The sequence below is a fragment of the Camelina sativa genome, chromosome 4 (genome assembly GCF_000633955.1).
Source record: "Camelina sativa cultivar DH55 chromosome 4, Cs, whole genome shotgun sequence".
NCBI lineage: Eukaryota > Viridiplantae > Streptophyta > Magnoliopsida > Brassicales > Brassicaceae > Camelina > Camelina sativa.
This window is the reverse complement of record NC_025688.1, coordinates 25,558,447-25,582,215: the sequence shown is the minus strand read 5'-3', so window position 1 is coordinate 25,582,215 and position 23,769 is coordinate 25,558,447. Positions and strand designations below refer to the sequence as shown.

General features: G+C 37.8%; 8 protein-coding genes and 1 long non-coding RNA gene across 14 annotated transcripts in view; 5 read left to right on the top strand and 4 right to left on the bottom strand.

Moving 5' to 3' along the window:
- Positions 1 to 3,046, bottom strand: part of LOC104782433 (protein HESO1-like) — a 4,443-nt gene extending 1,397 nt beyond the window's left edge. The window contains exons 1-9 of one of the 3 annotated variants that reach the window (XM_010507358.2): positions 2,873 to 3,046; positions 2,138 to 2,288; positions 1,729 to 1,893; positions 1,431 to 1,609; positions 1,235 to 1,330; positions 1,055 to 1,124; positions 841 to 971; positions 619 to 729; positions 4 to 513 (exon numbers count right to left, since the gene is read on the bottom strand). In XM_010507358.2, coding sequence (XP_010505660.1) covers positions 4 to 513; positions 619 to 729; positions 841 to 971; positions 1,055 to 1,124; positions 1,235 to 1,330; positions 1,431 to 1,609; positions 1,729 to 1,893; positions 2,138 to 2,276 — 1,401 coding nt within the window. In that variant the 5' untranslated portion in view covers positions 2,277 to 2,288; positions 2,873 to 3,046. The remainder of the gene's footprint in view (positions 1 to 3; positions 514 to 618; positions 730 to 840; positions 972 to 1,054; positions 1,125 to 1,234; positions 1,331 to 1,430; positions 1,610 to 1,728; positions 1,894 to 2,137; positions 2,289 to 2,872) is intronic. The other 2 variants (XM_010507360.2, XM_010507359.2) reach the window with 2 other exon arrangements.
- LOC104782429 (ribulose bisphosphate carboxylase/oxygenase activase, chloroplastic) lies at positions 5,323 to 8,019 on the top strand. 2 transcript variants are annotated; one of them, XM_010507355.2, is made up of 7 exons: positions 5,323 to 5,367; positions 5,976 to 6,292; positions 6,382 to 6,487; positions 6,576 to 6,661; positions 6,745 to 7,217; positions 7,306 to 7,598; positions 7,742 to 8,019. In XM_010507355.2, exons 1-7 carry the CDS (start codon positions 5,323 to 5,325, stop codon positions 7,760 to 7,762), a joined length of 1,341 nt encoding a protein of 446 aa, XP_010505657.1. In that variant the 3' UTR covers positions 7,763 to 8,019. The 2 variants fall into 2 exon arrangements, with proteins under 2 accessions (XP_010505657.1, XP_010505656.1); XM_010507354.2 differs by having other exon boundaries at positions 7,306 to 7,587; positions 7,742 to 7,995.
- Positions 7,913 to 8,774, bottom strand: LOC104782431 (succinate dehydrogenase assembly factor 1, mitochondrial-like). Its single transcript, XM_019244982.1, has one exon. The coding sequence runs from the start codon at positions 8,765 to 8,767 to the stop codon at positions 8,495 to 8,497; it is 273 nt and encodes a 90-aa protein (XP_019100527.1). The 5' UTR covers positions 8,768 to 8,774; the 3' UTR covers positions 7,913 to 8,494.
- On the top strand, positions 9,947 to 11,240 carry LOC104784290 (probable E3 ubiquitin-protein ligase RHC2A). The gene is made up of 2 exons (XM_010509339.2): positions 9,947 to 11,027; positions 11,215 to 11,240. Exons 1-2 carry the CDS (start codon positions 10,154 to 10,156, stop codon positions 11,238 to 11,240), a joined length of 900 nt encoding a protein of 299 aa, XP_010507641.1. The 5' UTR covers positions 9,947 to 10,153.
- Positions 11,044 to 11,944, bottom strand: LOC104782425 (succinate dehydrogenase assembly factor 1, mitochondrial-like). Its single transcript, XM_019244981.1, has one exon. It carries the CDS (start codon positions 11,935 to 11,937, stop codon positions 11,665 to 11,667), a length of 273 nt encoding a protein of 90 aa, XP_019100526.1. The 5' UTR covers positions 11,938 to 11,944; the 3' UTR covers positions 11,044 to 11,664.
- LOC104782427 (probable E3 ubiquitin-protein ligase RHC2A) lies at positions 13,117 to 18,585 on the top strand. Its single transcript, XM_010507351.2, has 2 exons — positions 13,117 to 14,576; positions 18,280 to 18,585. The coding sequence occupies exon 1, from the start codon at positions 13,324 to 13,326 to the stop codon at positions 14,533 to 14,535; it is 1,212 nt and encodes a 403-aa protein (XP_010505653.1). The 5' UTR covers positions 13,117 to 13,323; the 3' UTR covers positions 14,536 to 14,576; positions 18,280 to 18,585.
- Positions 15,083 to 15,853, bottom strand: LOC109132717. The gene is made up of 2 exons (XR_002037777.1): positions 15,743 to 15,853; positions 15,083 to 15,117 (listed from the first exon to the last, which is right to left on the bottom strand). It is a non-coding gene; the product is annotated as an uncharacterized LOC109132717 (long non-coding RNA).
- On the top strand, positions 16,290 to 18,585 carry LOC104782426 (probable E3 ubiquitin-protein ligase RHC2A). Of its 2 annotated transcripts, none has more exons than XM_010507350.2 (2): positions 16,290 to 17,749; positions 18,300 to 18,585. In XM_010507350.2, the coding sequence occupies exon 1, from the start codon at positions 16,497 to 16,499 to the stop codon at positions 17,706 to 17,708; it is 1,212 nt and encodes a 403-aa protein (XP_010505652.1). In that variant the 5' UTR covers positions 16,290 to 16,496; the 3' UTR covers positions 17,709 to 17,749; positions 18,300 to 18,585. The 2 variants fall into 2 exon arrangements, with proteins under 2 accessions (XP_010505652.1, XP_010505651.1); XM_010507349.2 differs by having other exon boundaries at positions 16,291 to 17,749; positions 18,280 to 18,585.
- LOC104782428 (probable E3 ubiquitin-protein ligase RHC2A) lies at positions 19,538 to 21,834 on the top strand. Of its 2 annotated transcripts, none has more exons than XM_010507353.2 (2): positions 19,538 to 20,996; positions 21,547 to 21,834. In XM_010507353.2, exon 1 carries the CDS (start codon positions 19,744 to 19,746, stop codon positions 20,953 to 20,955), a length of 1,212 nt encoding a protein of 403 aa, XP_010505655.1. In that variant the 5' UTR covers positions 19,538 to 19,743; the 3' UTR covers positions 20,956 to 20,996; positions 21,547 to 21,834. The 2 variants fall into 2 exon arrangements, with proteins under 2 accessions (XP_010505655.1, XP_010505654.1); XM_010507352.2 differs by having other exon boundaries at positions 21,527 to 21,834.

The following is a 23,769-nucleotide window of genomic DNA, read 5'->3' as shown; positions in this document are numbered from 1 at the left end:
AATGTGGCCCTGATTTTGACTTGAACCTGCAGATGTATTTTTGAACGGTCGGTTCCCATTCTTATTTTGACTCTTCTGCTGTGTTTGACTTTGTGTGATTACAGGCCAAGTTTGGCCCTGGACAGATGGTTGCCTCTGAAGATTCCTGGGGTTGTTCTGAGGCCAGTTCTGTTGTGGTCGGGACTGTTGTTGTTGTGGCCAATATGGTGGATTTGGGATGTTGTAGCTCTGTGACCAATTTTGCTGCATCTGCTGGTTCCAAGGCCTAGACTGACCATGCAGATTACGCACATTGTGCGTACCATTTGCAGCATGATGTTGACTATGGAGGCTTATTGTTCTGTACAAAAATTGTTGAATGTGTTGCCCTGTCAGAACGGCAATGATGGAATTTCTATTGCAATCTGAGGCAAGACGGCGCGATGTGATCTGAAATACTTGAGCTATTCTGTCCAAATTTTTACGACTCACACTCCTTGCAGCATTCTGCGGCTGCTCGAAAGGATCTTCAACCTGAAACACACACCATTCACACTTTAACCGGGAGACTCACATGGTGCCATAGCGATGTATATAACTCAACAAGAGGATAAGAGAAAGACAGAGATGGAGACTTACAAAGAGTGAGTACGTCTTTGGCAGCCATGTAGTGTTGGTGCTTATGTTTTCCCATCTTCCAGTAAACGGGCAAACACCGAGCTCTTGTGCCTTCAAGTTTATGTCTGAAAACTGATAGACACATTGACACAGCAGAATCAAGAGTACTTTAATGGATGTTACATATTAAGCGAAACAAAAAGTTTAAAGCTAGAATGTATTATGTATGAGAGATCAATTCACCTTTGCAAAAAACGAGACCAAAAGCTCCGACAGTGAGCTTCGGTTGACTGATTTTGCTGTGCCTGATTTAAATCTCGCTATATTAGCAGCAGTAACTTGCGCTATACTTTCCTCTGCAGTTTTTCGTACACCTACAAGAGACCATGCCGCTAAAATCCCAAAAGCTCATAACAGTTATGTGGTTTGGCTTGAAAAGCTTTTTCATAGATGGTACCTTTCAGATCATCAACCGCACTCTTCGGATATATATCTCTTAGAGGAGGCAAGATTGCAGGCACACAAGTCTGTACCAAACAACACAAAACATCTCAAAAACACTATGTTTTTATAATGATGCAGTAACTGCAGAAGGCTGAAGGCAGCGGAATCTATGAATAGAGAATAGCTATCTTACCTGAAGATGGAAGATGACTAACAAACTGAGAGAGTAAGAGTTGAAAGTCCCGCTCTTCGAATCGTTAATATTATGAGCTTTGGCCCATTCCTTCACCTATTAAATGGTACAAGAAACGAGATATGTATATGTCAAAGAATCAATGAAACCTTAAGAGATACACACCAATCTTGTTTTTATTTGTATGTTAACCTACTAGCAAAACCAGGTCGCGGAATCTCCCATCTATTTCACTGATCCAGAACAAGAACCTGCTCTTCAAAAGCCCTTCCAGATTATCAATAGAAATGTCACAAGAAATTCTCTGGTGCCCGCTCACGATTTTCAGAATGGGTACTCGCGCATGAATAACAAATTGCAGTTTGTACCATAGACCTGTTGTTTTTTTGTATGATAATGGAGGTGAGACAAATCGCCAGATGAAAAGAATACTTCAACTAGTAGAAAACTTAAACATAAGGCAAAAACAAGTGAAACAAAGATAAACGAATTACCATTCGCTCTCAAGGCTCGAAGCAAATGTCCAAGTAAAGTTTGTTTCTGCTTCTTTCCAGTGAACAAGATGGAAGAACCGCTGAACAAGTCAACAGAGATGTCTAAGTCTCCCCATCGTGTGAAAAGATTTGACACAAAGGATCCAAATGGTTGAACAGTAGCACCTAACAAAACCAAAACCAGATAATTGGCTATAAGCAACTTTCTTTTTAAGTATGAGATGAAATCATTGGTTTACAGAATGAGAATAGTGGGAATGAGTAACATTTGAACCACTTTTACTGTTATGCAACTAAAAATTCAGTAGAGAATATATTTTATTTCAAAATCATAATCACATCCATGGTGGATTAAGAGACAATAGTAAAAATATTGAGAGAAGCACAAGAGTGCATCAAGAGTCATCACCTCTTAAACATTCTACAGATTGTACGACGCTACGCAACTGATCAATGACTCCGATCCTTGTATCCCAATCTGCTCGTGTAGGTTTAATCACTTGAAGAATTTCTTGAAGGGTAGGATCAAAGAAAGTGTTTCTACTCATCGTCTGACTCTTCTACAACAATAACAAACACACATTGCCAAAAGATCTCAAAGAAACAATAGGAAACAAAACACAGAAGCTTTACACGCTCCAGTCAAAGTAAAATACTTATGATTAAACCACTGGTTTTTAACCAAAATCTCACTAAAACAAACGTGAAGGCTCACCGACTACTCTAAAGTAACAACCTTTGTCACTATATAACCCAAAAAAAAGCAAAATTCCTCATTTACTAAAACGAAAACTTTCAAAATCTCCAATCAAAGTAAATTCTTGACATAAAACAAAAACGTTATCAAGGTTCGATTTTTCGTGATATCTCTTGCTCACTAACTACTCCAAAGGAACAACTTTTTTTTGTCAATAAAACCAAAAAAGCAAGATTCTTCATTCTCTAAACCCCAATAAGCCCACAATTTTGCATCATCATCATCAGAACTGTGAAAGAAAACTCTACCCAAAACCTTATAAAAAGAATCAGTATAACATTAACACTGGACTTTGAGAAAAAAAAAAATATGATTTCGAAAGAGATGAAGAAACCTTTTTTTGATCCCTAGAACCCAGAATCAAATTCCGATCTAGGGTTTTCTTACCTCGTTCTCTCCCAAATCAAATCAACAATCCGTACCGAGTCACCCAACTTGAGACTGCTCTCAAGAAAAAAAATTATGCGCTCGCAGCAAAGAAGACAATGAAAAGTCTCTTCAATTGTGGAAGGTTTTACTTTTATTTTATTCAATGCGACTTAAGGGAAAACTTGTCATTCCTTTTTGAATGATGTGACCATCTTTTTTTTAGCGGACTATTACAATGATTCCAAAATCCATAATACTATACTACAATAGTACAATACATTGTTGGATTTACCAATTGGGGAAAAAAATTTGATAAGAGAGTTAGTTATATCAAATATTTTGTTATACAAACAATGTTCTTACGTTCTTCACTCGTAGTGATCATTTGTCGAAGAATGATGACCCTTGTTATCCAATGATTGAACCAGAGAACCCAAAAAAAAAAACAAAAAAAAATCTGTTATAGTTCTTTTTATCACATAAATATTATAAAGAATCTGATGCTATTGTCATAATATTTGTAAATATGTCTTTAACCTCAAGTTTATCAAACGAGTGAATTTTTGGCATTGCTTATTTATGATTTGATGCAACCTCTTTATATCTAAGAGATGGATTAGTTACCACTTTTATAGATGTGACTTTAAAAAAAACTTTAATAGCTGATTACAAAAAATAAGTCTCTAATTGTAGGCTTTTTTTAAAAAAAAACTAACAAGACCAAATAAATTAAAATGAAATTGCCGTAAGAAAATTAGGGATTGCTTTTGAAATTGTTAAAGTACTAAATTGCTTATTTGAGAAGATTGGATTTTAAAAAGTAAAGTCTTTACAGTTTTACCTCAGTTGGTCTTTTTATCTCTAAGCTTTATACATTTAAAAACTCATGTACAATATAACCATCACTTAATTACCCTTGTGGGTACTTACTTAAAAGTTGCATATCTCTTTATATCTCGTGCTTTTTTGGACACTAAAAATATTTTGTTTTCTACATTTGGTTAGCAATAGTCTGGTTTCCTCAACATGTTGTCAATTTGTCCCTTCTTCTCTTTTTGCATGTAGACAGACATTTATATATCATTTTGTTTTAAAAAAAAAAACTAAGTAATGAGGATGAAGAATATTCATCAGGGACAAGTGAAGTGTTTCATTTTATAGCTCAGTGTTTTTGTATGGTTACTTGTTTCTATGTTTACTGCAGTACACGAGTGCTTTTAAACTGTTTTTAGTATGTGAGATGGTTTTAGATCTAGTAACTTTGAGGTGGCAATAAGTTATGACCAAAAAGAAAACATATACATAACCTATGATAGTTATAATTCTTTGCACAATAAAAGTCAATTTTATGATTATTTTACTATGAATTTGTTTGTAATAACCAAAGTCATTGACGTAATATTACAAGTATATCTTTATATATGTATATGTGAAAGTTCGCATGTAATTTCTAAGCTTTGGCAAAAATTGTAATTAAAAAGATTTATCGACTAATTAATGTAGTTAAGTTCGCAATTAAATAACTTAGGACGAGTCCATATCAAAACTATTAATGAATATAAACAAATGTTACAAACAAATGCATTATACTTTAAAACCACATCCGATACAAACTTTTTATCCTCTCTTAAATCAACCACATAAAGTAATTTTATGACACAAATTGCACATATTGCAAGCAATTCCATCACTCATAAGAGAGAAAATATATATATTGAACTTTTTTACTCCACATCTTAAAGGGAGAAATTAAGTATCTTGTCGACAAAACTATTAATTAGTTGTTAAAAACCATGGTTAATTTGGTAACCACATTGTTTTTTCATATAACTTTATCTAATACATAAAAATGGATGATGTATAATAAAATAAGAAATCTAGTCTATTAGCTAAGACAATTTCTCTCAGCCAATCAGTTTACACCGTATTTGGAACATTACTTATCAATAAGTAATTGTCATTATCCAAAAATTGGAATGTTATCGTATGAAGAAGAGTGTAGAAGTATCCTGATCACATATGAATGGCTTACCTCAATCCTCAGAAAATAAAAGAAAAGCAACAACAATGATTTTTGAAAAGCATATGTGGTAATAAATAATGTTATAATCTTCACTCCAAGCTAAGACAGATCCAGTGGCACAAATCAGCCATCTCACGACAACCTCAGAAAACATATTCCACGTGGACCAATCAAAACCTAATCCTCCTCATCATCTTCCTCGTGGCGCCACGTGGCAAGTTGGCCAATCCGCATCGTGTGGCGATCAGAGAGTTAAACTTGGAGGACGAAGAGATAACGAATTGGCTGTTGTTGATCACTCGCTTTATAAATCTCTCTTTAAGTTTCTTTCCCACACCAACACCTCTTCTTCACTGCTTCTTCTTCTTCTTCAACCAATCAAACAAAGTCTCCTCTCTCTCTCTTCAGCTTCTTGTGTGTTGCACACTTGTCGCAGTCGTGAGATATGGCCGCCGCAGTTTCCACCGTTGGTGCCATAAACAGAGCTCCGGTATAGTTTAATCTTTTTCACAACTGGTTTTAATGTTAACGTGATCTTAATTACACTTAGCTCAAGAATTTGATCTTTTTGCATCACTTAGCTTTGAGATTCTCTGACAGAACAGAAGATTCTGGTACTTTATCTAACGATCCTTTGATGATTCTTTTAGTCTCTACTTGGGAACTACAGAATACAGATTAGTAGAATCGTTCAAACCGATGTAGAAAGTATAGTATAATTGAACTGAAACTGTAGAGTCTTGTAGGATTTTATAAGAGTTTTTACTTTATTTTTGTTTAGTTTGGTTCAGAGAGGTTAGAACTGTAGAGTCTTCATGAATAATCTGTACCTTGAACTGTGTGAACCAAAATAAAGTGTGATTTAATCTTCAGCTTATTCCCGGTTCGGTTTGGTTCAGATTGAAAACCTTTTATTATCCTTAGGAATAGTCTCTAAACCGGTTCTTGAACCATATGAACCAAAATTCAAGATTCTTGTTTGACCTGTTTGTGTGTGTCAGTGTGTATGTTGGAATAGTCTCTAAACCGGTTCTTGAACCATATGAACCAAAATTCAAGATTGGTGTTTGACCTGTTTGTGTGTGTTGTGTGTTGCAGTTGAGCTTAAACGGGTCAGGATCTGGAGCTACATCAGCCCCAGCTTCGACCTTCTTGGGAAACAAAGTTGTAACTGTGTCGAGATTCGCACAGAGCAACAAGAAGAGCAACGGATCATTCAAGGTGTTGGCTGTGAAAGAAGACAAACAAACCGATGGAGACAGATGGAAGGGTCTTGCCTACGACATATCTGATGATCAACAAGACATCACCAGAGGCAAGGGTTTGGTTGACTCTGTCTTCCAAGCTCCTATGGGAACCGGAACTCACCACGCTGTCCTTAGCTCATATGAATACATTAGCCAAGGCCTTAGGCAGTGAGTTTTCATCTCTCTTAGATCTCTCATTAGTTCCATAGAGATTTTTAGAATCTTGGTTTTGAAATTGTCTTTACTTCTTGGAATAGGTACAACTTGGACAACATGATGGATGGGTTTTACATTGCTCCTGCTTTCATGGACAAGCTTGTTGTTCACATCACCAAGAACTTCTTGACCTTGCCTAACATTAAGGTATTTACTTAGGACTGTTCCTTCATTGGTTATTTTGAGTTATTACACAATTTTATTGATCTTGACATGCTCTGTTTTGTTTTCATAGGTTCCACTTATTTTGGGTATTTGGGGAGGCAAAGGTCAAGGTAAATCCTTCCAGTGTGAGCTTGTCATGGCCAAGATGGGTATCAAGTGAGTCCACTTACTAAACTCCGATCTCGACCAGTTTTGCTCTCCTCAAAAAAATCTAACAATGTTTTGAAACCTTTTTGCAGCCCAATCATGATGAGTGCTGGAGAGCTTGAGAGTGGAAACGCAGGAGAACCAGCCAAGCTTATCCGTCAGAGGTACCGTGAGGCAGCTGACATGATCAAGAAGGGAAAGATGTGTTGTCTGTTCATCAACGATCTTGACGCTGGTGCGGGTCGTATGGGTGGTACTACTCAGTACACAGTCAACAACCAGATGGTCAACGCAACACTCATGAACATTGCTGATGCCCCAACCAACGTCCAGCTCCCAGGAATGTACAACAAGGAAGAGAACGCACGTGTCCCAATCATTGTCACCGGTAACGATTTCTCCACCCTTTACGCTCCTCTCATCCGTGACGGACGTATGGAGAAGTTCTACTGGGCACCTACCCGTGAAGACCGTATTGGTGTCTGCAAGGGTATCTTCAGGACCGACAAGATCGAGGACCAAGACATAGTTACCCTTGTTGATAAGTTCCCTGGTCAATCCATCGGTAAGAAAGATTCTGGCCTAACCCATAATTTGTCTATATAGGAGACTTGTGCAGATCCTAATTCATGTTTTTTTAATCGTATGGACAGATTTCTTCGGTGCTTTGAGGGCGAGAGTGTACGATGATGAAGTGAGGAAGTTTGTTGAGGGACTTGGAGTGGAGAAGATCGGAAAGAGGCTGGTGAACTCAAGGGAAGGACCTCCCAAGTTCGAGCAACCCGAGATGACTCTTGAGAAGCTTATGGAGTATGGAAACATGCTTGTGATGGAACAAGATAATGTCAAGAGAGTCCAACTTGCCGACACCTACCTCAGCCAGGCTGCCTTGGGAGATGCTAACGCTGATGCCATCGACCGCGGAACTTTCTACGGTAAAGACGAGGTCTGAACTCCTTTTTTTTTTTCGGTTTGGTTAGGCAACTGATTGAATCAATTGGATATGAATCTATAAAAGAAGAGGAAACGAAAAAACAGAAGAAAAAAAAAGAATTAGGGTTTCTGAAGTTAAACTTACTTGAATTGCAGGCAAAGCAGCCCAGCAAGTAAACCTACCTGTTCCTGAAGGATGTACTGATCCTGCGGCTCAAAACTTTGATCCAACGGCTAGAAGTGACGATGGAACCTGTGTCTACAACTTTTGAGTATTCTCCTACTTACTAAATTGCTGTTTTACTCCTATTGTCTCCTTTGGGTCTCTTTTTTTTTTTCCCCTTTGTGTAATTGTGGATTGGGTCTTGTCCTCTTTTCTTCTTTTATGATCATGTGCAACACATTGATAATTTAAAAATTGCCTTTATCATAAACTACATTTCATCTTGCAATGCATAGTATACACACTAGCCAGTAGCCAATAGACAAAACGAATGAGATCACAGATGTCAGACAACCTATAAGTAACGCCCTAACTATTTACGCAGAAACTGTATCACACATTCAAGTAAAGCAAGAGCATTGACAAAACAAGTATCAACCACTACATTATCGACTGGTATTGTATTCATACAAAGAAATAATCCGATACAAATCTTGTCATACTCTTAACTTGAGGAGAGTATCAGTAGTAGATGCACATAACTTTTGTGTATAGATATATATATACCAAGTGATCTCAATTCATTTTATTTTATAATGGCTCTTGAAACATCCATGGCGGTTCATGCATCATCATCATATTCATACATATATATAACCAATGTTAAAGATTTGACGAAAACGAATCCATTTCCTTTTCGTTGTCATCTATAAATCACTAGAGCCTTAAGGCTGAGAGCAAAAATATCAGGTTTTAGAAGCAACGACCTTCACAGAGGAGAGACTAATTATGTCGGGGCTTTTGAGTTGATCGAGCTGTTTAGTACCTAACCGAAGCAAATACTCGATGTACTGGAAATTCTTACGGTCGACCTCTTTAGAGTTGTGACGGAACTCTGTTGACACGATCATCTCTATTCTCTTCCTGTCTTCTATTGGCTTAGAACGAGCTGCTCTTAGAAATCCTCTGTAGAGACTCAAGACTTGCTTTTGCATCCCGGAAAGTTTCGAAGCTCCCATTTTCACTCTTTAACAAAAAAAAAAAAAAAAAAAAAAAAAAAAAAACAAACAAACAAACAAACAAACAAACACCAAACAAGTTCATTAATCGAAAAGTACCTCATTACCAAGCAGCAGAGAACAAACAAGTATAGCTAAAGAAGCACAGTGATGAATGAAACAATCAAGAAACATGTAGTACGCAGTTTAGGGAATAGAACAGTAAGCTTCAATTAGATATGGGTTATTCAAGCAAAACAGACAATGTTAATCTCACCCAAGAAAAAAGCATAAGCCTTTGTAATCTATCAATCAAACTAAGAGAGACACTAAGCAATTGTGACCATACCAATAAGGATTTTTCAATTCCATCAGTTTTTTTTTTTTTTAACTAACTCAAACTCAGAGAAGTAAATCTATGTAATTAGAATTGTCAGCAACATTAATTAAACGAGATCTTCCATGATGTTTTCATCACATAAATATTCCCAGAACCGACCTAATTTCACATTTCCTAAAACTATTATATTTTTTTTTTTCCAGATTACAACTAGAGAGAGTATCTGATCTTCGAGTGGATGATATATGAATACAGATGCAAGACGAAGAAGGAGAAGATGATGTTGTGAAGGAAAGAGCAAGCGCGGACGTACCTGTAAATATCTCCAAAATCGAAAGAAGGAGAAATTGAAGAAACTCTTCTGGTTCTGGGATTCTCTCATTCACACTATTCAGCAGACCCGGCGGAACCATTGAATAGAGAAGGCGAATTTACAATTTTTTACTGGGCTCTAATGGGCTTTTGCAGTCTTCCTATTTATTTATTTTATTTTCTGTTTTCTATAATATTAATTACGAGAATATAAACAATAAAATGACACCTTAATATATAATTTAATCAAAAACAATGACCCTTAATACAATAGATAATCAAAAAACATTTTCATTTGTAATTTTACAACAACAAAAATCTACCATTTTACAAAATTAATTAGTGGGGGTTATGGTTAGTTATTATAATTCAGGGTTAAACAGTTTGAAGAATTAAAAAAAAACCCGTTTAATTAATTAATTACCAAAGAGCAGAAGAAAAAAAAAAAAGAAGAGAAGAAGGAGGTGCCAGCACACGAAATGGAAGGTGTATACGCCAATTCTGTAATCTTCTTGTTAAAAAAACACACACACAAAACCCAACAAAAAAAAAACTTTCATTCTCTCTCTCTCCTTCTCCTTCTCCTTCTTCTTTTCCTCTTCTATCACAGAAAAACTCAAATTTAGTCAATCAAATCAAATCCCTCCTCTACCAGATGTTGTTACTTTCTTCTTCCTCCTAAATATTTTGATTTGATTTTGATTTTTGATTTCTCTCCCCCGCCCCCGCCCCCGCCCTTTCAGATCCCTATTCCCATGGCTTCTGGATCTTACTGGTGTTACAGCTGTAGCCGATTCGTTTGGGTTTCCGATTCAATCTCTTGCCCTGATTGCGACGGTGGTTTCCTCGAACACATCCAAGAATCTCTCGATTTCACTCCTTCCGATTCATTCCACCGCGTCACCACCACTGCTCAGCATCGCAGCCCTACTCGTTTCCCTCTCCCTTCTTCCTCTTCTTCATCTATGCACGCTTCAACCGCCGACAACAGTCCCACCACTCCCACAACCGTGACTCGTACTCGGAGCAGCAACCGATCTCCTAATCCTGTTATCGTCCTCCGTGGATCTGGTGGTGGTGCTCCTTCTTCTGATGTCTCCGAAGGTTTAGATCGATCTGCTTTTCAGATGTATTACGATGACGGTACTGATTCTGGTCTTAGACCTTTACCACCTAGTATGACTGAGTTTTTGCTAGGTTCTGGATTCGATCGGTTGTTAGATCAGATCTCTCAGATCGAGCTTAACACCAATCGTAACAATCGTTCTTGTGACCATCCTCCCGCTTCTAAATCGGCGATCGAAGCTTTGCCTGTGATCGAAATCGATCCTAATCATCTCCAGTCTGATTCTCAATCTCACTGCGCTGTTTGTAAAGAGAATTTTGTTTTGAAATCCTCGGCTCGTGAGATGCCTTGTAACCACATCTATCATCCTGATTGTATCCTTCCTTGGCTTGCGATTCGAAACTCTTGTCCCGTTTGCCGTCACGAGCTTCCCCCGGCGGAGGATACTAGTGATGGAAACACCGGACCCGGTGGTGCTTTGACGGTTACCGCTTCGGCGGAGGAAGAGGAAGACTCCGCGGCGGGGCTGACGNGACGATGGAACCTGTGTCTACAACTTTTGAGTATTCTCCTACTTACTAAATTGCTGTTTTACTCCTATTGTCTCCTTTGGGTCTCTTTTTTTTTTTCCCCTTTGTGTAATTGTGGATTGGGTCTTGTCCTCTTTTCTTCTTTTATGATCATGTGCAACACATTGATAATTTAAAAATTGCCTTTATCATAAACTACATTTCATCTTGCAATGCATAGTATACACACTAGCCAGTAGCCAATAGACAAAACGAATGAGATCACAGATGTCAGACAACCTATAAGTAACGCCCTAACTATTTACGCAGAAACTGTATCACACATTCAAGTAAAGCAAGAGCATTGACAAAACAAGTATCAACCACTACATTATCGACTGGTATTGTATTCATACAAAGAAATAATCCGATACAAATCTTGTCATACTCTTAACTTGAGGAGAGTATCAGTAGTAGATGCACATAACTTTTGTGTATAGATATATATATACCAAGTGATCTCAATTCATTTTATTTTATAATGGCTCTTGAAACATCCATGGCGGTTCATGCATCATCATCATATTCATACATATATATAACCAATGTTAAAGATTTGACGAAAACGAATCCATTTCCTTTTCGTTGTCATCTATAAATCACTAGAGCCTTAAGGCTGAGAGCAAAAATATCAGGTTTTAGAAGCAACGACCTTCACAGAGGAGAGACTAATTATGTCGGGGCTTTTGAGTTGATCGAGCTGTTTAGTACCTAACCGAAGCAAATACTCGATGTACTGGAAATTCTTACGGTCGACCTCTTTAGAGTTGTGACGGAACTCTGTTGACACGATCATCTCTATTCTCTTCCTGTCTTCTATTGGCTTAGAACGAGCTGCTCTTAGAAATCCTCTGTAGAGACTCAAGACTTGCTTTTGCATCCCGGAAAGTTTCGAAGCTCCCATTTTCACTCTTTAACAAAAAAAAAAAAAAAAAAAAAAAAAAAAAAACAAACAAACAAACAAACAAACAAACACCAAACAAGTTCATTAATCGAAAAGTACCTCATTACCAAGCAGCAGAGAACAAACAAGTATAGCTAAAGAAGCACAGTGATGAATGAAACAATCAAGAAACATGTAGTACGCAGTTTAGGGAATAGAACAGTAAGCTTCAATTAGATATGGGTTATTCAAGCAAAACAGACAATGTTAATCTCACCCAAGAAAAAAGCATAAGCCTTTGTAATCTATCAATCAAACTAAGAGAGACACTAAGCAATTGTGACCATACCAATAAGGATTTTTCAATTCCATCAGTTTTTTTTTTTTTTAACTAACTCAAACTCAGAGAAGTAAATCTATGTAATTAGAATTGTCAGCAACATTAATTAAACGAGATCTTCCATGATGTTTTCATCACATAAATATTCCCAGAACCGACCTAATTTCACATTTCCTAAAACTATTATATTTTTTTTTTTCCAGATTACAACTAGAGAGAGTATCTGATCTTCGAGTGGATGATATATGAATACAGATGCAAGACGAAGAAGGAGAAGATGATGTTGTGAAGGAAAGAGCAAGCGCGGACGTACCTGTAAATATCTCCAAAATCGAAAGAAGGAGAAATTGAAGAAACTCTTCTGGTTCTGGGATTCTCTCATTCACACTATTCAGCAGACCCGGCGGAACCATTGAATAGAGAAGGCGAATTTACAATTTTTTACTGGGCTCTAATGGGCTTTTGCAGTCTTCCTATTTATTTATTTTATTTTCTGTTTTCTATAATATTAATTACGAGAATATAAACAATAAAATGACACCTTAATATATAATTTAATCAAAAACAATGACCCTTAATACAATAGATAATCAAAAAACATTTTCATTTGTAATTTTACAACAACAAAAATCTACCATTTTACAAAATTAATTAGTGGGGGTTATGGTTAGTTATTATAATTCAGGGTTAAACAGTTTGAAGAATTAAAAAAAAACCCGTTTAATTAATTAATTACCAAAGAGCAGAAGAAAAAAAAAAAAGAAGAGAAGAAGGAGGTGCCAGCACACGAAATGGAAGGTGTATACGCCAATTCTGTAATCTTCTTGTTAAAAAAACACACACACAAAACCCAACAAAAAAAAAACTTTCATTCTCTCTCTCTCCTTCTCCTTCTCCTTCTTCTTTTCCTCTTCTATCACAGAAAAACTCAAATTTAGTCAATCAAATCAAATCCCTCCTCTACCAGATGTTGTTACTTTCTTCTTCCTCCTAAATATTTTGATTTGATTTTGATTTTTGATTTCTCTCCCCCGCCCCCGCCCCCGCCCTTTCAGATCCCTATTCCCATGGCTTCTGGATCTTACTGGTGTTACAGCTGTAGCCGATTCGTTTGGGTTTCCGATTCAATCTCTTGCCCTGATTGCGACGGTGGTTTCCTCGAACACATCCAAGAATCTCTCGATTTCACTCCTTCCGATTCATTCCACCGCGTCACCACCACTGCTCAGCATCGCAGCCCTACTCGTTTCCCTCTCCCTTCTTCCTCTTCTTCATCTATGCACGCTTCAACCGCCGACAACAGTCCCACCACTCCCACAACCGTGACTCGTACTCGGAGCAGCAACCGATCTCCTAATCCTGTTATCGTCCTCCGTGGATCTGGTGGTGGTGCTCCTTCTTCTGATGTCTCCGAAGGTTTAGATCGATCTGCTTTTCAGATGTATTACGATGACGGTACTGATTCTGGTCTTAGACCTTTACCACCTAGTATGACTGAGTTTTTGCTAGGTTCTGGATTCGATCGGTTGTTAGATCAGATCTCTCAGATCGAGCTTAACACCAATCGTAACAATCGTTCTTGTGACCATCCTCCCGCTTCTAAATCGGCGATCGAAGCTTTGCCTGTGATCGAAATCGATCCTAATCATCTCCAGTCTGATTCTCAATCTCACTGCGCTGTTTGTAAAGAGAATTTTGTTTTGAAATCCTCGGCTCGTGAGATGCCTTGTAACCACATCTATCATCCTGATTGTATCCTTCCTTGGCTTGCGATTCGAAACTCTTGTCCCGTTTGCCGTCACGAGCTTCCCCCGGCGGAGGATACTAGTGATGGAAACACCGGACCCGGTGGTGCTTTGACGGTTACCGCTTCGGCGGAGGAAGAGGAAGACTCCGCGGCGGGGCTGACGATTTGGAGGTTACCAGGTGGAGGATTCGCTGTTGGGAGAATCCCTGGTGGTTGGAGAGGTGGAGATAGAATGATGCCGGTGGTTTACACGGAGGTTGACGGTGGTAGACTAGGTGACGAGAGACTTCCGAGAAGAGTAGCTTGGGGTTCGAGAAGAGGAGGAAGAGATGGAAGTAGTAGAGAGAGAGGCAGCGGGTTTGCGGGTCGGATCATGAGGCTTTTTGGATGTTTTAGTGGGTCATCTGGATCCATTGCTGCTTCAGCATCGTCCGGGTCCGGGTCCAGGATTCGTGTTACCCGTAGGTCGTCGTTTTCTCTGTTTAGTACATCGTCGTCTTCTTCGTCAAGGAGACGAAATTGGCTAGCCTGATGATTTACTAGAGTTATCATCGTCACCTTCACCTCTCTCAGGTAAAACTTAAAAACAAAGAATAACACACTCCTCTGTTTAAATTTTTCGTTTGTTCCTTTCTCAAGTTTTTTTGTTTATTTCAGTGTAATGATTATATTCTTTCCGAAAAAAATTGAATCTATGCGAGTAAATTTGATACAAAAGTCTAGGTGACAATAGTGTTTTTTTTGAGATGTAGTTGAAATGGTTCTTGAGTATTCGCAGTTCTTTTTGTTATGTTTACTGTGAATAGATAAAGTGAGATTGTAGATGTTTTTGAGAATGGATATTGAAGGAGATTCATAGTTTGTTCGTGAGATTATGGATTGTGATACAAATGTTAAGCAGCCTAAGAATGATTTCGCAACAATTTTACCAATCACAATCGGTATTTTGAGTCATTCCTCTGTTGTGTTAGTGTGTTACTAACTAAGAACATGGGTTTTTCAATCAGTGAGTTCACATACTTACACCACTCAATATTTTAGTGGTGTGTTACAGTTAAGGATATAGAGTTTTCAAACTNGCATCCCGGAAAGTTTCGAAGCTCCCATTTTCACTCTTTAACAAAAAAAAAAAAAAAAAAAAAAAAAAAAAAACAAACAAACAAACAAACAAACAAACACCAAACAAGTTCATTAATCGAAAAGTACCTCATTACCAAGCAGCAGAGAACAAACAAGTATAGCTAAAGAAGCACAGTGATGAATGAAACAATCAAGAAACATGTAGTACGCAGTTTAGGGAATAGAACAGTAAGCTTCAATTAGATATGGGTTATTCAAGCAAAACAGACAATGTTAATCTCACCCAAGAAAAAAGCATAAGCCTTTGTAATCTATCAATCAAACTAAGAGAGACACTAAGCAATTGTGACCATACCAATAAGGATTTTTCAATTCCATCAGTTTTTTTTTTTTTTAACTAACTCAAACTCAGAGAAGTAAATCTATGTAATTAGAATTGTCAGCAACATTAATTAAACGAGATCTTCCATGATGTTTTCATCACATAAATATTCCCAGAACCGACCTAATTTCACATTTCCTAAAACTATTATATTTTTTTTTTTCCAGATTACAACTAGAGAGAGTATCTGATCTTCGAGTGGATGATATATGAATACAGATGCAAGACGAAGAAGGAGAAGATGATGTTGTGAAGGAAAGAGCAAGCGCGGACGTACCTGTAAATATCTCCAAAATCGAAAGAAGGAGAAATTGAAGAAACTCTTCTGGTTCTGGGATTCTCTCATTCACACTATTCAGCAGACCCGGCGGAACCATTGAATAGAGAAGGCGAATTTACAATTTTTTACTGGGCTCTAATGGGCTTTTGCAGTCTTCCTATTTATTTATTTTATTTTCTGTTTTCTATAATATTAATTACGAGAATATAAACAATAAAATGACACCTTAATATATAATTTAATCAAAAACAATGACCCTTAATACAATAGATAATCAAAAAACATTTTCATTTGTAATTTTACAACAACAAAAATCTACCATTTTACAAAATTAATTAGTGGGGGTTATGGTTAGTTATTATAATTCAGGGTTAAACAGTTTGAAGAATTAAAAAAAAACCCGTTTAATTAATTAATTACCAAAGAGCAGAAGAAAAAAAAAAAAGAAGAGAAGAAGGAGGTGCCAGCACACGAAATGGAAGGTGTATACGCCAATTCTGTAATCTTCTTGTTAAAAAAACACACACACAAAACCCAACAAAAAAAAAACTTTCATTCTCTCTCTCTCCTTCTCCTTCTCCTTCTTCTTTTCCTCTTCTATCACAGAAAAACTCAAATTTAGTCAATCAAATCAAATCCCTCCTCTACCAGATGTTGTTACTTTCTTCTTCCTCCTAAATATTTTGATTTGATTTTGATTTTTGATTTCTCTCCCCCGCCCCCGCCCCCGCCCTTTCAGATCCCTATTCCCATGGCTTCTGGATCTTACTGGTGTTACAGCTGTAGCCGATTCGTTTGGGTTTCCGATTCAATCTCTTGCCCTGATTGCGACGGTGGTTTCCTCGAACACATCCAAGAATCTCTCGATTTCACTCCTTCCGATTCATTCCACCGCGTCACCACCACTGCTCAGCATCGCAGCCCTACTCGTTTCCCTCTCCCTTCTTCCTCTTCTTCATCTATGCACGCTTCAACCGCCGACAACAGTCCCACCACTCCCACAACCGTGACTCGTACTCGGAGCAGCAACCGATCTCCTAATCCTGTTATCGTCCTCCGTGGATCTGGTGGTGGTGCTCCTTCTTCTGATGTCTCCGAAGGTTTAGATCGATCTGCTTTTCAGATGTATTACGATGACGGTACTGATTCTGGTCTTAGACCTTTACCACCTAGTATGACTGAGTTTTTGCTAGGTTCTGGATTCGATCGGTTGTTAGATCAGATCTCTCAGATCGAGCTTAACACCAATCGTAACAATCGTTCTTGTGACCATCCTCCCGCTTCTAAATCGGCGATCGAAGCTTTGCCTGTGATCGAAATCGATCCTAATCATCTCCAGTCTGATTCTCAATCTCACTGCGCTGTTTGTAAAGAGAATTTTGTTTTGAAATCCTCGGCTCGTGAGATGCCTTGTAACCACATCTATCATCCTGATTGTATCCTTCCTTGGCTTGCGATTCGAAACTCTTGTCCCGTTTGCCGTCACGAGCTTCCCCCGGCGGAGGATACTAGTGATGGAAACACCGGACCCGGTGGTGCTTTGACGGTTACCGCTTCGGCGGAGGAAGAGGAAGACTCCGCGGCGGGGCTGACGATTTGGAGGTTACCAGGTGGAGGATTCGCTGTTGGGAGAATCCCTGGTGGTTGGAGAGGTGGAGATAGAATGATGCCGGTGGTTTACACGGAGGTTGACGGTGGTAGACTAGGTGACGAGAGACTTCCGAGAAGAGTAGCTTGGGGTTCGAGAAGAGGAGGAAGAGATGGAAGTAGTAGAGAGAGAGGCAGCGGGTTTGCGGGTCGGATCATGAGGCTTTTTGGATGTTTTAGTGGGTCATCTGGATCCATTGCTGCTTCAGCATCGTCCGGGTCCGGGTCCAGGATTCGTGTTACCCGTAGGTCGTCGTTTTCTCTGTTTAGTACATCGTCGTCTTCTTCGTCAAGGAGACGAAATTGGCTAGCCTGATGATTTACTAGAGTTATCATCGTCACCTTCACCTCTCTCAGGTAAAACTTAAAAACAAAGAATAACACACTCCTCTGTTTAAATTTTTCGTTTGTTCCTTTCTCAAGTTTTTTTGTTTATTTCAGTGTAATGATTATATTCTTTCCGAAAAAAATTGAATCTATGCGAGTAAATTTGATACAAAAGTCTAGGTGACAATAGTGTTTTTTTTGAGATGTAGTTGAAATGGTTCTTGAGTATTCGCAGTTCTTTTTGTTATGTTTACTGTGAATAGATAAAGTGAGATTGTAGATGTTTTTGAGAATGGATATTGAAGGAGATTCATAGTTTGTTCGTGAGATTATGGATTGTGATACAAATGTTAAGCAGCCTAAGAATGATTTCGCAACAATTTTACCAATCACAATCGGTATTTTGAGTCATTCCTCTGTTGTGTTAGTGTGTTACTAACTAAGAACATGGGTTTTTCAATCAGTGAGTTCACATACTTACACCACTCAATATTTTAGTGGTGTGTTACAGTTAAGGATATAGAGTTTTCAAACTGAATTATGTTACCTAAATTGTACAGCTATAATCTTCGAACTGCAGAGGCACCAAACCAATAATACATGTATACTAGAGGCTATAGAAGAATCTTATAAAGCGACCAATTAATTTGATGAGGTCAATAAGTAGAGGAAACGTGAAGGAAAAAGCAATGATAGAGTTTTTTATACAACGCATCTGATGATGCTGTCGTTTATTGGAGACAGTCTTTTGTAATTTAGCAATTATTTTTCATTATTAGATTTGTTTATGCACCCCCTTTTGTGTTTCCTATGTTAAATACACTCTTACTGTTACCACAGTACTGAAAAACTAGTTTTGTTTTCTATATTTTTGGATCGTTAAATATAAACATTTATCAGTCACTTGCTGAAAATGACTAAATACTCAAATGCTTAACGTTTTGAACATGCGTATTAAAAAGGTTGGACTTTTAAAATCGATTGTCTAGGACAAAATCGTTAAGCAATATTGTTAAAAACAACAGAAAATATGGTATCTGTTTTGTATGCTCATGAGTCATATGGCCATAAGATTATCATCAACCTCACATATTGGAAGTCCAGATAGTATCCAACGTGGTGTGGATTATAATCAACACCAATACTACCCTTTGATCCCTTGCACATGAAATCATGCTATAATCATGAACAGAACACGTCTCTCCTTTGATCACTCTCGCTGACAGAGGCCTTGTGTAAATATTTTATCATTCTTACCGTTTGTGACGCTAAGCCCAACACTATGATAGTTATGGTCTGTTTAACACCCATATATGCATGTAAAGGCCTGTACACCCGACTCTTGAGAATTACATGTAATACAACATATATTCAACAATGTACGACGATAGTAGCATATTACACGCTTACACTTTTGACTGTTCTTCTATTTTTCCAATATAGAACTATATATCCTATTTATTATTATAAAATTATATGATATAACTTCAATTGTTTTATAACAAATATGCAGCAAATTGTGATATACAGTTTTCAAAAGCATGTTATAAAGGAAACACTACACTATGGCACTGACCCAATTTTGGAGTACACATGTTTANAAATTAATTAGTGGGGGTTATGGTTAGTTATTATAATTCAGGGTTAAACAGTTTGAAGAATTAAAAAAAAACCCGTTTAATTAATTAATTACCAAAGAGCAGAAGAAAAAAAAAAAAGAAGAGAAGAAGGAGGTGCCAGCACACGAAATGGAAGGTGTATACGCCAATTCTGTAATCTTCTTGTTAAAAAAACACACACACAAAACCCAACAAAAAAAAAACTTTCATTCTCTCTCTCTCCTTCTCCTTCTCCTTCTTCTTTTCCTCTTCTATCACAGAAAAACTCAAATTTAGTCAATCAAATCAAATCCCTCCTCTACCAGATGTTGTTACTTTCTTCTTCCTCCTAAATATTTTGATTTGATTTTGATTTTTGATTTCTCTCCCCCGCCCCCGCCCCCGCCCTTTCAGATCCCTATTCCCATGGCTTCTGGATCTTACTGGTGTTACAGCTGTAGCCGATTCGTTTGGGTTTCCGATTCAATCTCTTGCCCTGATTGCGACGGTGGTTTCCTCGAACACATCCAAGAATCTCTCGATTTCACTCCTTCCGATTCATTCCACCGCGTCACCACCACTGCTCAGCATCGCAGCCCTACTCGTTTCCCTCTCCCTTCTTCCTCTTCTTCATCTATGCACGCTTCAACCGCCGACAACAGTCCCACCACTCCCACAACCGTGACTCGTACTCGGAGCAGCAACCGATCTCCTAATCCTGTTATCGTCCTCCGTGGATCTGGTGGTGGTGCTCCTTCTTCTGATGTCTCCGAAGGTTTAGATCGATCTGCTTTTCAGATGTATTACGATGACGGTACTGATTCTGGTCTTAGACCTTTACCACCTAGTATGACTGAGTTTTTGCTAGGTTCTGGATTCGATCGGTTGTTAGATCAGATCTCTCAGATCGAGCTTAACACCAATCGTAACAATCGTTCTTGTGACCATCCTCCCGCTTCTAAATCGGCGATCGAAGCTTTGCCTGTGATCGAAATCGATCCTAATCATCTCCAGTCTGATTCTCAATCTCACTGCGCTGTTTGTAAAGAGAATTTTGTTTTGAAATCCTCGGCTCGTGAGATGCCTTGTAACCACATCTATCATCCTGATTGTATCCTTCCTTGGCTTGCGATTCGAAACTCTTGTCCCGTTTGCCGTCACGAGCTTCCCCCGGCGGAGGATACTAGTGATGGAAACACCGGACCCGGTGGTGCTTTGACGGTTACCGCTTCGGCGGAGGAAGAGGAAGACTCCGCGGCGGGGCTGACGATTTGGAGGTTACCAGGTGGAGGATTCGCTGTTGGGAGAATCCCTGGTGGTTGGAGAGGTGGAGATAGAATGATGCCGGTGGTTTACACGGAGGTTGACGGTGGTAGACTAGGTGACGAGAGACTTCCGAGAAGAGTAGCTTGGGGTTCGAGAAGAGGAGGAAGAGATGGAAGTAGTAGAGAGAGAGGCAGCGGGTTTGCGGGTCGGATCATGAGGCTTTTTGGATGTTTTAGTGGGTCATCTGGATCCATTGCTGCTTCAGCATCGTCCGGGTCCGGGTCCAGGATTCGTGTTACCCGTAGGTCGTCGTTTTCTCTGTTTAGTACATCGTCGTCTTCTTCGTCAAGGAGACGAAATTGGCTAGCCTGATGATTTACTAGAGTTATCATCGTCACCTTCACCTCTCTCAGGTAAAACTTAAAAACAAAGAATAACACACTCCTCTGTTTAAATTTTTCGTTTGTTCCTTTCTCAAGTTTTTTTGTTTATTTCAGTGTAATGATTATATTCTTTCCGAAAAAAATTGAATCTATGCGAGTAAATTTGATACAAAAGTCTAGGTGACAATAGTGTTTTTTTTGAGATGTAGTTGAAATGGTTCTTGAGTATTCGCAGTTCTTTTTGTTATGTTTACTGTGAATAGATAAAGTGAGATTGTAGATGTTTTTGAGAATGGATATTGAAGGAGATTCATAGTTTGTTCGTGAGATTATGGATTGTGATACAAATGTTAAGCAGCCTAAGAATGATTTCGCAACAATTTTACCAATCACAATCGGTATTTTGAGTCATTCCTCTGTTGTGTTAGTGTGTTACTAACTAAGAACATGGGTTTTTCAATCAGTGAGTTCACATACTTACACCACTCAATATTTTAGTGGTGTGTTACAGTTAAGGATATAGAGTTTTCAAACTGAATTATGTTACCTAAATTGTACAGCTATAATCTTCGAACTGCAGAGGCACCAAACCAATAATACATGTATACTAGAGGCTATAGAAGAATCTTATAAAGCGACCAATTAATTTGATGAGGTCAATAAGTAGAGGAAACGTGAAGGAAAAAGCAATGATAGAGTTTTTTATACAACGCATCTGATGATGCTGTCGTTTATTGGAGACAGTCTTTTGTAATTTAGCAATTATTTTTCATTATTAGATTTGTTTATGCACCCCCTTTTGTGTTTCCTATGTTAAATACACTCTTACTGTTACCACAGTACTGAAAAACTAGTTTTGTTTTCTATATTTTTGGATCGTTAAATATAAACATTTATCAGTCACTTGCTGAAAATGACTAAATACTCAAATGCTTAACGTTTTGAACATGCGTATTAAAAAGGTTGGACTTTTAAAATCGATTGTCTAGGACAAAATCGTTAAGCAATATTGTTAAAAACAACAGAAAATATGGTATCTGTTTTGTATGCTCATGAGTCATATGGCCATAAGATTATCATCAACCTCACATATTGGAAGTCCAGATAGTATCCAACGTGGTGTGGATTATAATCAACACCAATACTACCCTTTGATCCCTTGCACATGAAATCATGCTATAATCATGAACAGAACACGTCTCTCCTTTGATCACTCTCGCTGACAGAGGCCTTGTGTAAATATTTTATCATTCTTACCGTTTGTGACGCTAAGCCCAACACTATGATAGTTATGGTCTGTTTAACACCCATATATGCATGTAAAGGCCTGTACACCCGACTCTTGAGAATTACATGTAATACAACATATATTCAACAATGTACGACGATAGTAGCATATTACACGCTTACACTTTTGACTGTTCTTCTATTTTTCCAATATAGAACTATATATCCTATTTATTATTATAAAATTATATGATATAACTTCAATTGTTTTATAACAAATATGCAGCAAATTGTGATATACAGTTTTCAAAAGCATGTTATAAAGGAAACACTACACTATGGCACTGACCCAATTTTGGAGTACACATGTTTATTCACCAATGTTACTTTACTTTTTGGTTATTTAACCCATTCACCCATACTAGATCCATATTTCATGTTATAGACTTAGTCATGGTTGTATGAATCACAAGGAAAATTTAACACCACACATGTATAAGACACATACATCATATATATCATTTATTAACGTATCACCAAGGAAAAATCGGAGATTTAATTATGAACAAAAAAAAAATCAATTAGCTAGCAGGCTTATCAGCCAACTGATGTAAACGGGACAAACAAGTTCACATAGACTTGTAACTCACTGATTTGCTTCAATCACTTTCAGACTCATAATCAAATATTGGATTGTTCACTTCAATCTCTTGTAGACCATAATACTACAAACAGAAATATTGGGGTCCCCATAAAGAATGGTCTGGCTTTGCCACGAAAAAAATACATTAGAATACAAGATAACGCATTAATTCCAAATTGACTTTACTTCCTCAAATTCGTAAGTTTTCCTTGGTGTTGTTTTTTCCACGAACGTGATATTGCCAAAACACAATGTAAAAGTTCTAGGAGTATACCCCGTTTGTCAGGTTTGCAAGTGGGCGGGACTAATAAATCGTGTGAATTCAGTATCACACATGAACAAAATCCACAAAGATGATAAAGAAACATTCCCGCGATTGGTTCGGTGACCATAAATCACATCCAATCACCAACATTTAATGCTCGAGGCCGCATTCAGTTTTGGACAAAGGCTGCTAAAGTTGTAATGGAACTTTGATATCATCAACATGATTGATATGTAATGACATCAATGGATATTAGATGATTGATATTTGTAAAACTTAACTTATTTAATCTACTACTTTTCTCAGTTACGTACTTTTTGACAAATTTGTCAAGAGCTTCATTGTGATTTAAGTGTAGTTTTGACCACTAAAATGTCACCTTGTAGCTGTAACTCTATAATTTTATTGGTTGAGACTCATTTGTCGTAAGACCAAAATATATTTGTTGGTGCTTGGTTGAAAGAAAAAAAGAAGAGTTATTTGGTAACACAACAGGAAGGAGTTGGTGAGAATTGAGAACGACTTAGGAATGGGTTGCCTCCAGCACACATTTGACAAACTTTTTGTCGATTTCATCACCACCTTTCGCCAACTTTGACAAACTCTGCAAAATTACAATATATAATTCAACTTTCGTTTACCTTAAATATACTAGAAGGCAAGCACGA

Coding starts and splice junctions, on each gene's coding strand:
- LOC104782429 (XM_010507354.2), top strand. CDS start 5,323: ATGGCCGCCGCAGTTTCCACCGTTGGTGCCATAAACAGAGCTCCG. Junction 6,662..6,744: donor ATGGCCAAGATGGGTATCAA/GTGAGTCCACTT, acceptor ACCTTTTTGCAG/CCCAATCATGATGAGTGCTG. Junction 7,218..7,305: donor GTTCCCTGGTCAATCCATCG/GTAAGAAAGATT, acceptor TCGTATGGACAG/ATTTCTTCGGTGCTTTGAGG.
- LOC104782431 (XM_019244982.1), bottom strand. CDS start 8,767: ATGGGAGCTTCGAAACTTTCCGGGATGCAAAAGCAAGTCTTGAGTCTC.
- LOC104782425 (XM_019244981.1), bottom strand. CDS start 11,937: ATGGGAGCTTCGAAACTTTCCGGGATGCAAAAGCAAGTCTTGAGTCTC.
- LOC104782427 (XM_010507351.2), top strand. CDS start 13,324: ATGGCTTCTGGATCTTACTGGTGTTACAGCTGTAGCCGATTCGTTTGG.
- LOC104782426 (XM_010507350.2), top strand. CDS start 16,497: ATGGCTTCTGGATCTTACTGGTGTTACAGCTGTAGCCGATTCGTTTGG.
- LOC104782428 (XM_010507353.2), top strand. CDS start 19,744: ATGGCTTCTGGATCTTACTGGTGTTACAGCTGTAGCCGATTCGTTTGG.